Genomic DNA, 15,384 nt, shown 5'->3' on the forward strand with positions numbered 1-15,384 from the left:
GTTACTGGTCTGCAGACACGCTTTCAAAGTGGCCCGAGGTGCAGGGCACAGCAGGGATGTCCCTCCTCATTGTGAACTTAAGTCTCCAGTGCATGCAGCCTCAGAGATACCTCTGGAGGTCCTATTATCCTGGCTCAGGCTGTTTGTAGCCTTTGGTCATGTGGCCAGGCATGATCACATGATCTAGGTCTTTGTCATGTGACTTGACCCTGATCATGTGACCCCAGGCACTTGCTAGATCCTTGAAGTCACTGCTGTATCTGATTCATTTTGGTATTTTCAGCCCTGACACAAATTTGGGCAATAATCAATAGAGTAGAAACCAGCGAGTGATGTCAAGTTTTTTTTTAAGAGAGAGAGGAAGAAAAAGGGTGGGAGAGAGGGAGAGAGAGAGAGCGAGAAACATCCATGTGACAGCCCAACATTGATTGGCTTCCTCCTGCACACCCCCTACTGGGGATCCAGCCCACAACCCAGGCATGTGCCCTGACTGGGAATCAAGCCCGAAACCTTTCAGTGCCTAACCAACTGAGCCACACTAGCTAGGGCTCGAGGTTTTTTTTTTTTTTAACATTTTATTGATTTCAGAGAGGAAGGGAGAGGGGAGAGAGAGACAGAAACATCAATGGTGAGAGAGAATCATTGATTGGCTGCCTCCTGCACACCCCCTACTGGGGATCGAGCCCACAATTTGGGCATGTGCCCTTGACTGGAATCGAACCTGGGACCCTTCAGTCTGCAGGCTGATGCTCTATCCACTGAGCCAAACCAGCTAGGGCTCAAGTTGTTTTTTTTTAACCCAAACACAGGATTATAATTCACTCAGTGTGTTTCATGTTTATTGGTTCCTTGCACAAGCATTTCTTTTCCTTGTTATATTCCCTCATTAGCCTGCCAGCTCTGAGAGGGCAGGACAACATTTTATTTTGTTTGTAGTGTTTACATTTAGTAAAGGAGGGGCTGTAGCTTGTTTAAAATGTTCTTATCATCAATGTGACACATGCTTGTATTGTCTATTCAATAGAAACATTCAGGAATAATTTTAAGCTAAAAAAAAATATGGGCTCACTGGAGAAAAATTGGAAAATAGAGAGAAGTAGGAAGTTAAAAAATATCACCCATTGTCTTATCATTTAGAGAAAACCATTTATGAACATTTGGCGTGTTTCCTCCAAAAAGACAGCCCCATCGACCCACCTCTCCACCTAGTTTGCTGTTTTTCACAGGCTGGGGGTGCCGGGGCCCTGTGGAGGAGGGTGGCCTAGAGTTTGGCTGGTGAACAGGTGATGGCTTTTTAGTTATGTTCTGTGGAGCCCCAGGGGCTGCTGAGGGGCAGGAGTGAGTGGAGCAGGAAAGTGAGGCTCTGGGCCCCCCAACCTGCTTCTGCCAGAGCTGGTCCACTTTCATCGGTTTTGCAGATTGGGCTCCTAAAGAAAATTTCCTGGGATAAAAGATTACCCTGTTTTTAAAGGTTTAAGAATCCTCAGAGGAGGGTCCCTTCTTTTCCCTGCTTCGTGCTGTACCATTCACATCAGGCAGAGCCGGGAGGCCTGGCGTCGAGGCTTCCTGCGCTGGCCCCATTCATTAACCCACACTCCAAGCTGTCCTGAGAGCTGTGTGCTCCCTTCCAGTTTGTCATTCTGCTCCTGTCCTCCCTCCCCAGATGCCCCAAGCCCTAGGTGTTCCCTTAAGTTCCCAGGTCAGTGACCCTCCTCAGCAAGCAAGGAAGTGGGGTTGGCAAGGAACCGTGCAGGTGAACCTGTCAGAGCTTGCTGCTTCCTTTGCTAAGGGCTCCCCAAACACGTGTTTATTAATTTGCACCAGGACTTGCCCAGGAATCGACACCAAGCTCCCTAGTTGGAATCGATCGCTTTGAAATCCAGGTGACCTTCGCCACCTGCGGTTCTCTGGTTCCTCTTCCTTTCTCATAGTCCCTCAAAGCCACTCACCAATCGCACCTGCCGGTGTTGTCGGGTCGTCGGGGTGAATTCTGCTGGGCACAGAGGCTTGAACTCACGCGGGGCAGTGTGTCCTCATGCTTGGGCTCAGAATTTCTGACTGCCTGACTCGGAACCCCTCGTTCTGCCATGGTGTGGAGAGGGCGTCCAAGGTCACCCCCTGACTAGGGCATTCACTTCCCACCACCTGACTCTTTCCATGGCCTGTCTCCTCCAGTGTGTGTCCCTCTCCACGTGGCTTACCTGGGGGCTCTGAGCCCCCTGCTTGCTGCTGCATGAGGCTCTGCACCTCCCAGGTCTTCCCAGGTATATACACTGAGTGGCCAGAGGCCCGGTGCACGAAATTCGTGCGGGGGGGGGGGGGGCGGTGTGTCCCTCAGCCCAGCCTGCACCCTCTCCAATCTGGGACCCCTCGAGGGATGTCTGACTGCCCGTTTAGGCCCGATCCTAAGGATCAGGCCTAAACGGGCAGTCGGACATCCCTCTCACAATCCAGGACTGCTGGCTCCCAACTGCTCGCCTGCCTGCCTTTTTGATTGCCCCTAACTGCTTCTGCCTGCCAGCCTGATCACCCCCTAACCACTCCCCTGCCAGCCTGATTGATGCCTAACTGCTCCCCTGCCAGCCTGTTTGCCCCTAACTGCCCTCTCCTGTAGGCCTGGTCACCCCTAACTGCCCTCCCCTGCAGGTCTGGTCCCCCCAAACTGCTCTCCCCTGAAGGCCTGGGACCCCCCTAACTGCCCTCCCCTGCAGGCCTGGTCACCCCTAACTGCCCTCCCCTGCAGGTTTGATTGCCCCCAACTGCCCTCCCTTGCAGGCCTGGTCCCTCCCAACTGCCCTCTCCTGCTGGCCTGATTGCCCCCAACTGCCCTCCCTTGCAGGCCTGGTCCCTCCCAACTGCCCTCCCTTGCTGGCTATCTGGTGGTGGCCATCTTGTGTCCACATGGGGGCAGCCATCTTTGATTACATGGGAGCAGCCACCTTGTGTGTTGGAGTGATGGTCAGTTTGCATATTACTCTTTTATTAGATAGGAGGATAGAGGTCTGGTGCATGGGTGGGGGCCAGCTGGTTTGCCCTGAAGGGTGTCCTGGATCAGGGTGGGGGTTCCCTTGGGGCATGGGGTGGCCTGGGCGAGGGGTCTGTGGTGGTTTGCAGGCTGGTCACGACCCCTGGTGACCCAAGCGGAGGCCCTGGAATCTGGGATTTATTTATCTTCTATAATTGAAACTTTGTAGCCTTCAGTGGAGCCAAGCCTCCTGCTCGCTCCATGGCTGCAGCCATTTTTGTTGGGATTTATTTATCTTCTATAATTGAAACTTTGTAGCCTTGAGTGGAGGCCTGGGCCGGTCAGGGTGTGCAGAAAGCTTGGCTTCCTCCATTGCTGGAGAAACCCAAGCCTCCTGCTCACTCTGTGGCCACAGCCATCTTGGTTGGGTTAATTTGCATACTTGCTCCTGATTGGCTGGTGGGCGTGGTTTGTGGGTGTAGCAGAGTGATGGTTGATTTGCATATTACTCTTTTATTAGATAGGATATATATGAAGTCTAGTGCATGAATTTGTGCATGGGTGGGGTCCGGCCAGCCTGGCCAGGGGGAGGGGACATGGGCGGTTGGCCGGCCTGCCTGCTGGTCAAACTCCTGGTCGAGGGGACAATTTGCATATTAGCCTTTTATTATATAGGATATACATTGAGTGGCCAGATTATTATGCATTCAGAGATCATAATAATCTGGCCACTCAGTGTATATCTCTTGCACCCACATGGAGCAGGAGAGCAAAGCCATTGGGTTCAAACAAAAGATGGTTTAGGCCAGGGCCTGTGTTCCCACACGCCCACAGGGGCTTAGGTGCTTTGTCCATGCATCTCAGGACATGCCCCACGGTCCCAAGCTGGGCCCAGCTCCACTCAGTTGTCCCCAGGGGTGACTAATGGAAATGGGGCCACTGCAGGGGCTGGCAGAATGTAGGGTGAATGGAGTGGTCTGTTTTAGCTAGGGGGCACCCCAGCATCCACCCCTCCCGGGTCCCAGCTGCGGGTGGCAGGAGAGAATGGAGACAGTGGGACTGGGCCAAGCCGGGCGACTGTGCTTAGGGTGCTGAGTGCGTGGGTGACAACCTTGGCTGTTGTCTCAGGAGCAGTAATGGCACATCAGTAGTTAGAAGGGATGATCACTGTTTGTGCCTTTCCAAGGTAGTGATTAAGCAAAAACAGCCTCTATTCCTTAGCTGGCAGGGAGAGCCATGGTGAGCTGGGTGGGCCACCGGTCACGACACCAGGACTGGCAGGGGTGCTGGAAGCAAGCGTGGTGGTAGCTGGCCCGCCTCAATGCTGTCACAAAATGTTGTCACAAAACAGCTGTGGGCCCCCCCCCCCCCCCCCGCAGCCCATATCTGGGCACGCAGGGACCAGCCTGAATAGGAACAAGCAGGCAGACATGAATAGGACGTGGGCCACCGCTGGCATGTGGCTCCCACCGCCCAGGACCCCGGCCAGCAGATCTTGTCACCAGAGGCTCTGGGGAAGCCCCTAGATGCGGCGCCACAAGCCCGGGCAGGGCTGTTCTAGAATTCCCAGAGGCTCCCAGTACGGTTTCCCTCGGGGCTTCTAAGAAAAGTCTTCCCAGTGGCCGATGTTGCCCTGAACCAAATTTCTCCTGGGGCTTGCAGCCCAGAGCTGCCTCACAGGCTGTGTGCGCCCTGGATCCTCACTTGTAATGAGTTTTCACAGAAATGCCACACTGAGCCCTGGCAGCTGCTACACCCTGTCTCAGGGCCACGGGCTGAGGGGGAAATAGACAGGTAACCTCACAGCAATGAGCCTGGCCCTGCTCACCATGCCCTGGGCAACCACCTCTGCTGAGGTAGATCTGAGAAGGCTTTCCAGAGGCGGTGACAGCTGAGCAGGGTTCTGAGGACAGGTGAGAATTTGCGGTCTACAAAGGGAGGCAGGGCTTACCAGGCGGAGGGCTCAGGGCAAGCAAGGGCAGGCGCAGGGAAAGAGTGATGTCTTGTGGTGAGTCAGAGCCACTGGCCACAGTGACTGTGGTGGGATGTCTGGTTCTTGGAAGAGCAGAGAGAGCCCTTGTGGGTGAGGAACAGGCAGGGGGCCTAGGCGGCCTTTCTGCTTGTCTGCAGAGGCTTCTGCGAAGACGGGGACGTACCTTTCTGGTCCTGGTAGTCGACTCTCTAGGGGCCAGAGCCTAGATCTGATGGGCTGGGACAACCTGCCGGCCTCCCATCCCCACCGAGCCAGGAACTGCCTCAGCAGAGTTTGCAGCCAGGATCCAGCACTTGTCCACTGATTTGATGCCCAGAACATCGCGTGGGCTCCAAAGGAGCTGGGCTTCACAGCATTGAGCCAGGCAGATCAAGGATGTGGGTGCTCCCCCATCTGTGTAATCAGTGAGGGTGCAGGATGCAGCCCCCACCTCATGGGGGCATGGTGCCCGAGAGATGGCAGGACCCTCATGTCTTCCCTGCGACTTATTTATAGCCTCGCTGTGGTAATTTGTGGCAATCACAGTATTTATCCTGTAATCACACTGCACGCAGGCTCCCCGGTGCAAGTAGGCACCCAGCCCAGCGAGGCCCGGAGCCTGCCAAGGCTCAGGGAGGACTTGGGGACAGGCAGGAGAGTGTGGAGGCGGCAATGTCCCTATCAGCCTCTGGCCCCATCTTTTTTTTTTTTTTTTTTTAAATATGCTTTTATTGCTTTTAGAGAGAGAGGAAGGGAGAGGGGGAAGAGAAAAACAGTGATGAGAGAAACATGGATTGGCTGCCTCCTACACACCACCTACTGGGGATTGAGCCCAAAACCTGGGCATGTGCCCTGACCTGGAATTGAGCCAGCAACCTCTCAGTGCATGGGACAACGCTCAACCAACTGAGCCATACCAGCCAGGGTTGACCCCGTCTTATCAGCTGTCCTAAGCCCCCCAATGCACCCTGGATAATAGTAATAATAATGATAACAATAATAATCACTTACATGGCATTTACTGTGTTCCAGTTCCCATTCTAAGCCCTTTCTGTACATGAACTCGTTGATCCTCATCACCATTCTTGGAGGTCACTACTATTATTATCCCCATATTCCAGATGAGAAAACTGAAGTGCAGATATCACAGCTGGTAAGAGCCAAGATTTGAACTCAGGTGTTCTGGCTCCGAAGTCCATGGTTTCCAACAGGTCCTCCCAGCCCCAGATCAGGGCCCTCCCAGGCTCCACACCCACGGACTCACCTGGCTTCTCCCGGTCCACCTGCCCTTCAGCAGCACACGAGGCTGCACACACAAAGCCACACTCGGCTTCCCTCCTGGCCTCTTTCTCTCCTGCTGGTGAACTGGTCCCCCATGGCAGACTGGGCTTCCGTCCCCGGGGTGTCGCTTATGGATTTGTGCTCCTTTTTCTTCTGCAGAATGAGGAGTTCCGTGTCCACCTCCCCCGGAAGCCATGGATGTCAGATGGATGAGGGAACACTTTGTCAAGCATTGTCCTCTGTTGAGTGTGGGGCACTCTTAGCTGGGTTCATGTGCCAACTCGCTCAGTCTTCTCAGTTGTGTGGCCAGGGGCGAGTGACTTAGGTTGTTTGAGCCTCAGTTTTCTCAACTGTAAAATGGGGTAATAACAAGAGGACCAAAACCCAGAGGTTACTTGTGGGGACTAATGAGATGATCCCTGTACAGCACACAGTGCCTGGGACATACATCCTCAGTAAAATAGAGCCATTTACTGCTGTCGTTCATTTTGATGCTGTCTTTTTTTTTTTTTTTTTTTTTTTAAAATATATTTTATTGATTTTTTACAGAGCGGAAGGGAGAGGAGGGATAGAGAGTTAGAAACATCGATGAGAGAGAAACATCGATCAGCTGCCTCTTGCACGCCCCCTACTGGGGATGTGCCCGCAACTAAGGTACATGCCCTTGACCGGAATCGAACCTGGGACCCTTGAGTCCGCAGGCCGACGCTCTATCCACAGAGCCAAACCGGTTTTGGCTTGATGCTGTCTTGAGAGCAGGGCCCAGGTGTCCTCTAGCCAGGTCCAGGGCAAGGTATAGGATGTTAGAAATAAGGCAGGAGAGTCGGAGCCCCTGGAAGGAGCATTAGGAAGTGCTGGGCAGAGCCAGGCCTCAGAACAAGTTTTTCCTCTTCCTCCTCCAAGCCAAAGCCCTCCATCATTTACAAAATGATTTCCTGTCTGTGTGGGCAGCAGCTCTGAACTCATAAAGCAGTTACCCTTAGACCAGGGTTGTGTCTGTGAGGACAGATGATTTCAAAAATGCACTTCCCTGCTGAGCAAAGCTTCTCATTGGGGATTCCTTGCAGTTGCACCCTCCCCCCGGGGCCAGTAGTGGCTGAGGAGATGATGACACAGACACACATTGGCCAGGCTCCCACCCACACCAGCCCACCTGCCACAGGGTTGCCTGCAAAGCCCCTGGGAAGGACCCTCCCCAAATGTGCTTCCTGGGTGGGTGCAGCAGGCTCTCAGCAGGGGTGGGGGTAAACTGAGAAGGAAAGGGCCATCCTTGCCTAGAACCGGCTGCTTTAAGAGATGAGCTCCGTGTCATTGAAGGCAAACAAGTGGCTCACAGTCTAGCTGCGAGGCTCAGCCACACAGAGAAGGTAGTATCCGTCTCAAGGGGAGAGAGGTCAGCTGGATGGAAGGAAGGACTCCTCACTTTCTCGTGGTGCAGCATCATCGTAGGCAGTGAGGGGGCTGCTGGATGTCTTTGAGGTCTCTCTGCACCTGAGAGTCCAAAGCAGTGATATTCAGGCATTAGATCAGGGGTCAGCAAAGTTTCTTTTAAAGGACCAGACAGTAAATATTTTAGGCTTTGCGGGCTGTAAGGTCTCTGTGGCACATAAGCAGCCACAGACAATACGCAGATGAATGGGCATGGCTGTTCCAATAAAACTTTATTTACAAACACTGGCAATGGGCCAGATTTGGCCCATGAGTGTAGTGTCCGTGTTGGAGGAAAGAGAGATCAGGGAGGGTTGGATGCCAAGAAGCACTTCCTGAAGGTGGGGGCATTGAGCCAGGCAAAGGAGGGGAGCAAGGAGAACATTTCTGGCAGCACTGGCTCCCCCCACAGCTCGAGGGGAAGAGTGGCCATGAGTGTGGCCCCCAATGCTGGCCTTGCCTCTCTGAGGAGCCATCTTCCCCTGCATGGGGTTCCCATAATTCAAGGCCTCTGACAGCTTCAAACATATTCAGTTTTTTAAAATTCAGCAACTGTGGTCTGTTAAATATATATATATATATATATATATATATATATATATATATATATATTAACATATATATATACATATACATACATATATATATATATATATATATATATATATATATATATATATATAAGTTTTTTTAATTGATTTCAGAGAGAGAAATATCAATGATGAGAGAGAATCATTGATCGGCTGCCTCCTGCATGCCCCACACTGGGAATGGAGCTCACAACCCGGGTATGTACCCCGACTGGGAATTGAACCATGACCTCCTGATTCATAGGTCATCGCTCAACCACTGAGCTACGCCGGCCAGGCTGTGGTTGTTTTCAGAAGGATGCTCAGCCCACATTTCCATCTAATACAGGAAGTGGAAGCCATCGGACGACCCTTACACTGTTGCTATCAGTGAAGGAAAGACAGCAGTGTAGTTCCTTTCTAGGGTGGCCCTGCTGGCCCCTGGGACAGCACCGTGACACGGCCTCATCCTGCTGGGCTTCCGCTTTATAGGAGGAGAAAGGGTTTCACGTTGTGTTTGGTTCGGAGGCCAGGCCAGGGCTGGGCAGGGTGACGCCCTAGCTCCGACGCTATCACTCCATGGCCTGTTGGCCCACGCCTCCTGCCAGCTGAGCTCTGCTCTGTTCCCCCGCAGGAGAGCTGTACCGGGTCTCCTTGAGAAGACAAAAGTTCCCGGCCCAAGGAAGCATTGAGATCCACGAAGACAGTGAGGTAGGCGGGGTTTCCGAGGCCGTCTGGGCCCACCTCTGTGCTCAGGATGTTAGGCAGAGCCCTGGTGCACAGGCTGCCCGGTTTCCATCTGGCTCATCTGGCTTGCTGTGTGACCCTGGGCAGCATCCCCTCCTGCTCTGGGCTTCTGGCTCTCATATGATCAAGCAGGGCCTCCTGGGATCCTTCCGACCCAGACATTGAGGGGCTTGCCCTCCTGGCAGCCTGTGCCCCTCATCATATGGGGGCTGGAGAAGTCCCCGACTTGGAGCTGGGGCGGCTGGGCACAGTGCCCGCTTCTCTGGCTGCAGCCCCCCCACTCCTCCAGTGTGTGTGTGTGTGTGTGTGTGTGTGTGTGTGTGTGAGAGAGAGAGAGATTCATTGTGTTACCCCTCCCCCACTCTGTCCTCCTGCTGCCTGTCTCTCTGTCCCCACCGATGTCCCTTCCAGGAAGTCTTCTCACAGCGCTCCTGCAAGACGCAAGTCCTCCTGCTGGTGCTGCACGGGGGGAACGTCCTGGACACGGGCTCGGGGGACCCCTCCTGCAAGGCAGCCGACATCCACACTTTCAGCTCCGTGCTGGAGAAGGTCACACGCGCCCACTTCCCTGCGGCCCTGGGCCACATCCTCATCAAGTTTGTCCCCTGTCCTGCCATCTGCTCCGAGGCCTTCTCGTTGATCTCCAAGTGAGTCCCTTTCTGCTTGTTGGGACTGGCTGGCATTGGTGGTGGTGGTGGTGGGGTTAAGTGGGGGGACTGCCCCCCGCCATGTGGGTACTGGTGGGCAGGGGCATACCTGCCCAGGCCTCTCTGGGATGCCAGGTCCTGACTGACCATGAGCATCATCGTGGGAGGTGGTCAGCAGAGTTCCCAGCAATGAGCACTGTGCACCGAGTCCTCCTCTGCTGGGACCAGGCGGTGCTGGCAGCTCAGATCCACTTCCTGTGCTCACAGGCCCTGGTCTTGTTGGACCAGGCAAGGAAGTTGAGGCACTGAGAGGTTAAGCAATGCAACTTCCCCCAGGGTCGCCCAGCGAATGGAGCCAGGAGTCAACCCCAGGCAGCCTCGCTCCCAGGCCACGTAATTAGAGCCCAGTAGGGATGTGTGCTCTAACGGAAGTGGCACAGGGCACTGAGGACCCTCAGGAAGAGGGCCAGGGGGCGCCCGGAGAAGGTGACTTTGGGGTGTGCTGTGAGAGTAGCATAACATGGTTAAGGGCGTGGGCTCTTCGGTCAGCCTGGATTTGAGTTCCAGCTGTGTGACCTGGGGGAAGGCATTTAGCTTCTCCCTGCTTGTTTCCTCGTCTGTACAATGGGGATACTCTGGGGAATAACCACCCCCCAGAGTTTTTCTGAGGCGTCTGTGTGCTAGCCTATGCGAAGCACCTGGTGCAGCAGCGTGGGGCACTTAGAAAGCACACGGTGGGGGTGTGCTGTGACTCACATCACCGTCCTCACAGGGGAGAAAGCGCTCTCCCATTGGTGGACAGGGGGCTGGGAAGGGCAGTGTTTCTGACTGCCATCAGAGAACCCGGATGGTGGGGATAAGGCAGCAAGCTTACCAGGCCTGGCTCCTCATCCAAACCTGCCCTGGTCCCTGTGGGGGATTAACAGGGAGACCAGGGGACCCCAGGTCCCGGGGACCTGTGGGAGGTTCTGCCCACTGCCCCAGGACCCGAGGGCTCTGCTTCCCAGGTACCTGCCCTGCAGCAACACAGCTAACGCGGGCACAAAAGGCCTGGCGCCTGCAGAGCACAGATCTGATAGAGCATGTGGCAAACTGGGGCCGGCAGCCGAGAACTTCGAGCAGTTAGGGATGAAAGGGAGGCCAGGCACCTCTCTCCTGCCCTCGGTCCCTTTCATGTCAACTCTGCCAGAACCCGAGGCTTCACAGAGAGGAGCCCTTCGCCACGTGGGGCTTGGGCTCGGGGAGGGTGGGCAGAGCGACCCAGCCCCTCCCTCAGGTGTGGCCCTGACAGGGCTCAGCAGTGCTGGGAGGGGAGGAGGCGGTGCCCAGCGTCCTGCGGGTGGGGAGCACCTGTGCAGGGAGTGCAGGCCTCACTCCTCTGGTCTCTGAGAGAAAGGGAAGTTGGCGTCTGCAGGGGGCGCAGAGACCTGTCTGATTGATTGATCTGTGCTCCAGGACAGGGCAGGGCCCATCTCAATCAGAGTGGGAAGGAAGGAAGGAGACGAGGTCTGTAGTTTGCTCCCCAGCCCGGCTAAGGACCCCAATCCCCGTGTAAGTCTTGTGAAACCACAGGGCGGGAGGCCTCACCCCTAGGGAGGGCCCTGGAATCTGCTTCTTCCACAGATTAATCGGCCGTGTCTGCTCTGCAGTAGGATTGGGGAGCTGGGTTGACGTGGCTCCGTTCCCTTCACACTCCAGCAGCCAGAGTTAATTGGGCTCATTCATAATAAGTCTCAGGATTCCCCCAAACCCCGCGCCCCAGGACACCCGACCCCCAGAGCTGGGTGACCCAGCCCAGGCCTGATGGCCAGTAAGATGGATGGCCTGGCCACTGGAGGGGACAGTGAGGGGGCGGCGGGAGGGAGTGTCCGTCTCCCCCAGGCAGCGCCTTGCCAGGCCATCCATCAGCCCTAATCACTGCTGGGAGAGAGCTCTTTCTCAGCTAATTAAAATCTCTCCGGCTGCCATCGAGGCCTGTTTCCTCTAATTTGTGTTCTTTGGAGATGAGGGATGGTTGTTAGGCTGGATTTGCACACCCTGAGGTCTCTGTCACCTGCCCAGGGTCCCTGAGCCCTGTCACCTGTCCCTGGTTTCAACCTCAGGCAGCCTGAGCTTAGGCCATGAGGAAGGGGCAGGGGCTGGGTAGCGGTTGGACAATTCCTCCCTGTGTGGCCCCTCCTGGCCGGCTGGGTCCATTGCCCCAGGGGACAGAGGCAGGACAGGTGGGGCGGGGTTGGGGAAGGGGTAGGCAGCTGGACCACGGACACACTATCGAGCATACAGCTAGGTGCCCACCCCAAGCTGCAACATGCCTGGCAACCGTCTCTCTGCCTTTCGACTTTCCCTAAAGCCTTCCGTGAGACCTAGTTCAAACCCCACCTGCTCTAGGAAGTCTGCCATATGATATCCCCACCCAGATCCACACCAGTGGCTTCTTTCGTGATTGGGGGTTCTTTGGTGCCATGCAGAATAGGGCAGGAGAGAGAGACGCCGTCACAGGAGACTCCAGGGCCCACATCAGGGCTGGCATGGGGTGGACACAGGGGAGCCTAGAGTGGAGGGCCCCGTTCCTGGTCAGCACGTGCTCTCTCCTGCCCAGTCCGAAGCCCCTAACCCGCTCCCTGCCTGACCCCGGCTGGGCTTACCTTGGCCCCCTGTCCACAGCCTGAATCCCTGCAGCCACGATGAGGGCTGTCTCAGCAACAGCCAGGACCACGTCCCTCTGGCCGTGCTGCCCCTGTTGGCCATCTCCTCCCCACAGTACCAGGATGCGGTTGCCACCGTCATCGAGCAAGCCAACCAGGTCTACGCAGAGTTCCTCAAGTCCCCAGATGGCATCGGCTTCAGTGGGCAGGTAGGACAGCTGCGCCCACCTTCCTGCCTTGGCCGCACCCGGAAAGAGGCTTGAATCTGCCCAAAGGATTTAGACCAGGCTGCTCAGGAGCCATGGTGTCTGAGATCCAAGAAGGCTTTTAAGATCTTTGGGTTTGACCCCATTTTACAGATAGGAAGAGTGAGGCCAACATCTGAGTTCTAATTGTGAGCCCATGCTGACCCCTCACCCTAGCCTGGTCCTGTCCTCAGCTGACCCTGGCCCAGTCTGACTCCTGGCCCCAGCCTGGTCCTGTCCTCAGCTGACCCTGGCCCCAAGTCTGACCCCGCACCCTAGCCTGATCCTGTCCTCAGGCTGACCCTGGCCCCAGTCTGACCCCTCACTCTAGCCTGGTGCTGTCCTCAGCTGACTCTGGCCCCAGTCTGACCCCTGGCCCCAGCCTGGTGCTGTCCTCAGCTGACTCTGGCCCCAGTCTGACCCCTCACCCTAGCCTGGTCCTGTCCTCAGCTGACCCTGGCCCCAGAATGAGCACCCCTTCCCCTAATGCAGCTCTCTCAGGCCTCCTGGGACAGGCTCCTTGTTATCCAGGTGCTCTGGATGTGTGGGGATGAAGGGTCAGCAGTGGCCAGGTCTGTAGTCCCAGCTGTGCCTTCTGCAGGTGTGTCTCATCGGGGACTGTGTGGGGGGCCTCCTGGCCTTTGATGCCATCTGCTACAGTGCGGGGCCCTCGGGCGACAGCCCTGGCAGCAGCAGCCGGAAGGGGAGCGTCAGCAGCACCCAGGTGCGGGCCAGAGGGTGGGAATGGTGGAGGGGTCTGTCCTGGGGAGCAGGGGCCTCTCTGAGGGCAGTACTGTTAACCCTTGACACATGCACCGTGAAATCCAGGTCACAAAGTATATATTGTATCGCAATCTTACAGGAGTAGCAAGAGATTACTATCACAGGGGCGAAAACTGAGGCCCGGGGGGCTAATTTGGGGTCGGGCCCCCAGGTAGCTGCCCCGAGTCCCACTAAATCGCCAATCCCTTTGGGGGCAGGAGACAGCCCTGTGACTAGAATCCCACCACTACTGTATTGTGGCTTTCATGCTTCTTTTGGAAGACGCACTGCCTCTCGCGTCTAGGGGAAAGGGGTTCCTTGTGCCTGGGGAGGAGGCAGGGCCCCAGAGTCCCTTGTGACTGCAGTGCCATCCTGCCCTCTCCTTGGTCCCACAGGACACCTCCGGGGTGGAGGAAGAGTGCAGTCTGGCCAGCAGCAAGCGGCTCAGCAAAAGCAGCATTGACATCTCCAGCGTGTTGGAGGATGAGGAGCCCAAGAGGCCGTTGCCACGGAAACAGAGCGATTCCTCCACCTATGACTGCGAGGCCATCACCCAGCATCATGCCTTCCTATCAAGGTAACCATTCCCTGTGTCTCATCTTCCTTCTGGCAAAGCATCCAGAGCAGAGAGCACCTTGGCTTAGCATCCTAGGGGTGGCTTAGGACCAGTCACATGTCCCAGGTCTTTCCTAGGGGGCCCAGAGACAAGCCTGAGCCCAAGGCTGCTCCCCATGGGCCCTGGGCTGAGACCCTGGGCCTTGGACTCTGTCTCTGCTCCACCACCCCAACTTTCAGAGGGAGGGGACAACCAGCCTCACATCCCCGAGCCTCAGGTTCATCTTCTGCGACATGGCACATGCTGCCCAGCATACTTTCCTGGCGGTTTGAAGAATCTGGTGAAAGAACAGTTATATTGTCAGTGTGTTTTGTGAGCGACTCCAGGCGTGTGTTCTTACTGTTTCTCAGATGAGGCAATGCAGGCGAAGTCAGTCAGGAAGGTTCCTGGGACCACACAGCCAGGGACGAGAGCTGGGCTCGGCACGGGTTCCCCAGCCCCCAGGACACAGCACACTTTCCTCGTCGGTGCCAGGGCCTCCATGGAGCCACCCACCCTTGAACCTTCTAGAGGGGTCATGGTCATCGACACTGGCTAACTGAACTATCTGCACGTTACTCAGGATACAAGTGGGTATTGAGCGTAGACCCACCTCAGAAGGAACGCCTCTTCTCTTTCTCCTCAGTTCTCTACTCCGTCGCTCCCTCCTCCTTTCTTACCCCAGTGACAAGTAGCACGAGGCCAGCTCAGCATTTGGGAAATAGGCCACCTCAGCACCCAGAGGGAGCCACGGCTAATGCTTGGTGTTATTTTCTTTCAGTATTTATATATTTTACATGCCTTGCAATTGGTTTTACTTTAAAAAACACACACACACCTACCCTTATAGTGTGATCTTTCCCCCATATAATTAAAAATACTTGGTAGAGCCCTAGCTGGTTTGGCTCAGTGGATAGAGCGTCGGCCTGCAGATTGAAGGGTCCTGGGTTCAATTCCAGTCAAGAGCACATGCCCAGATTGCGGGCTCGATCCCCTTTGGGGGGCGATGAGGAGGCAGCCGATCAGTGAGTCTCTCTCATCATTGATGTTTCTATTTCTCTCTCCCTCTCCCTTTCTCTCTGAAATCAATAAAAATATTTTTAAAAAAATAATAAAAATACTTGGTAAGATAGTCTTAACAATATTTTATTGAGTAAACAGACACATTTACTTAATCCCAGTCATTGGACGCTTTGGCTTTTTCCAATTCTTCAAAATTATAAATAGCGCCCTGGTGATGACCATTCATGTGCATATTAGGGCTATTTTGTTTGCATGGATTCCTGAAGGAGGGATTATTAGGCCAGAGGCTCTGCATAGTTAAATCTCTGGCTATTTAAAGCCCCTTTGACAGACGATTCTTTAAAAGAAAAGCAGTTATGTTTCAAGTCTGGGCTGTGAGGTAAAATCTTCACATTTCTGGCTCATCCTTGAAAAATCCTTTAAGAAAACCCCACATTTGGGGAGTGACAAGAAGCTGGAGGCTTTCAGTAGCTGGTCCCACGCAGCCCGCTTTTCCCTTTGGTGC

At 55.1% G+C, this 15,384-nt stretch overlaps 1 protein-coding gene across 1 annotated transcript in view; it reads left to right on the forward strand.

The window, feature by feature from the left end:
* PITPNM3 (PITPNM family member 3) overlaps positions 1-15,384 on the forward strand; it is an 89,119-nt gene that overhangs the window by 52,846 nt on the left and 20,889 nt on the right. Inside the window, exons 5-9 of the mRNA XM_080680600.1 lie at positions 8,850-8,926; positions 9,374-9,609; positions 12,274-12,463; positions 13,101-13,223; positions 13,657-13,838. Coding sequence (XP_080536726.1) covers positions 8,850-8,926; positions 9,374-9,609; positions 12,274-12,463; positions 13,101-13,223; positions 13,657-13,838 — 808 coding nt within the window. The remainder of the gene's footprint in view (positions 1-8,849; positions 8,927-9,373; positions 9,610-12,273; positions 12,464-13,100; positions 13,224-13,656; positions 13,839-15,384) is intronic.

This window comes from Plecotus auritus (genome assembly GCF_963455305.1).
Source record: "Plecotus auritus genome assembly, chromosome: 7".
In the NCBI taxonomy this organism is placed as follows: domain Eukaryota; kingdom Metazoa; phylum Chordata; class Mammalia; order Chiroptera; family Vespertilionidae; genus Plecotus; species Plecotus auritus.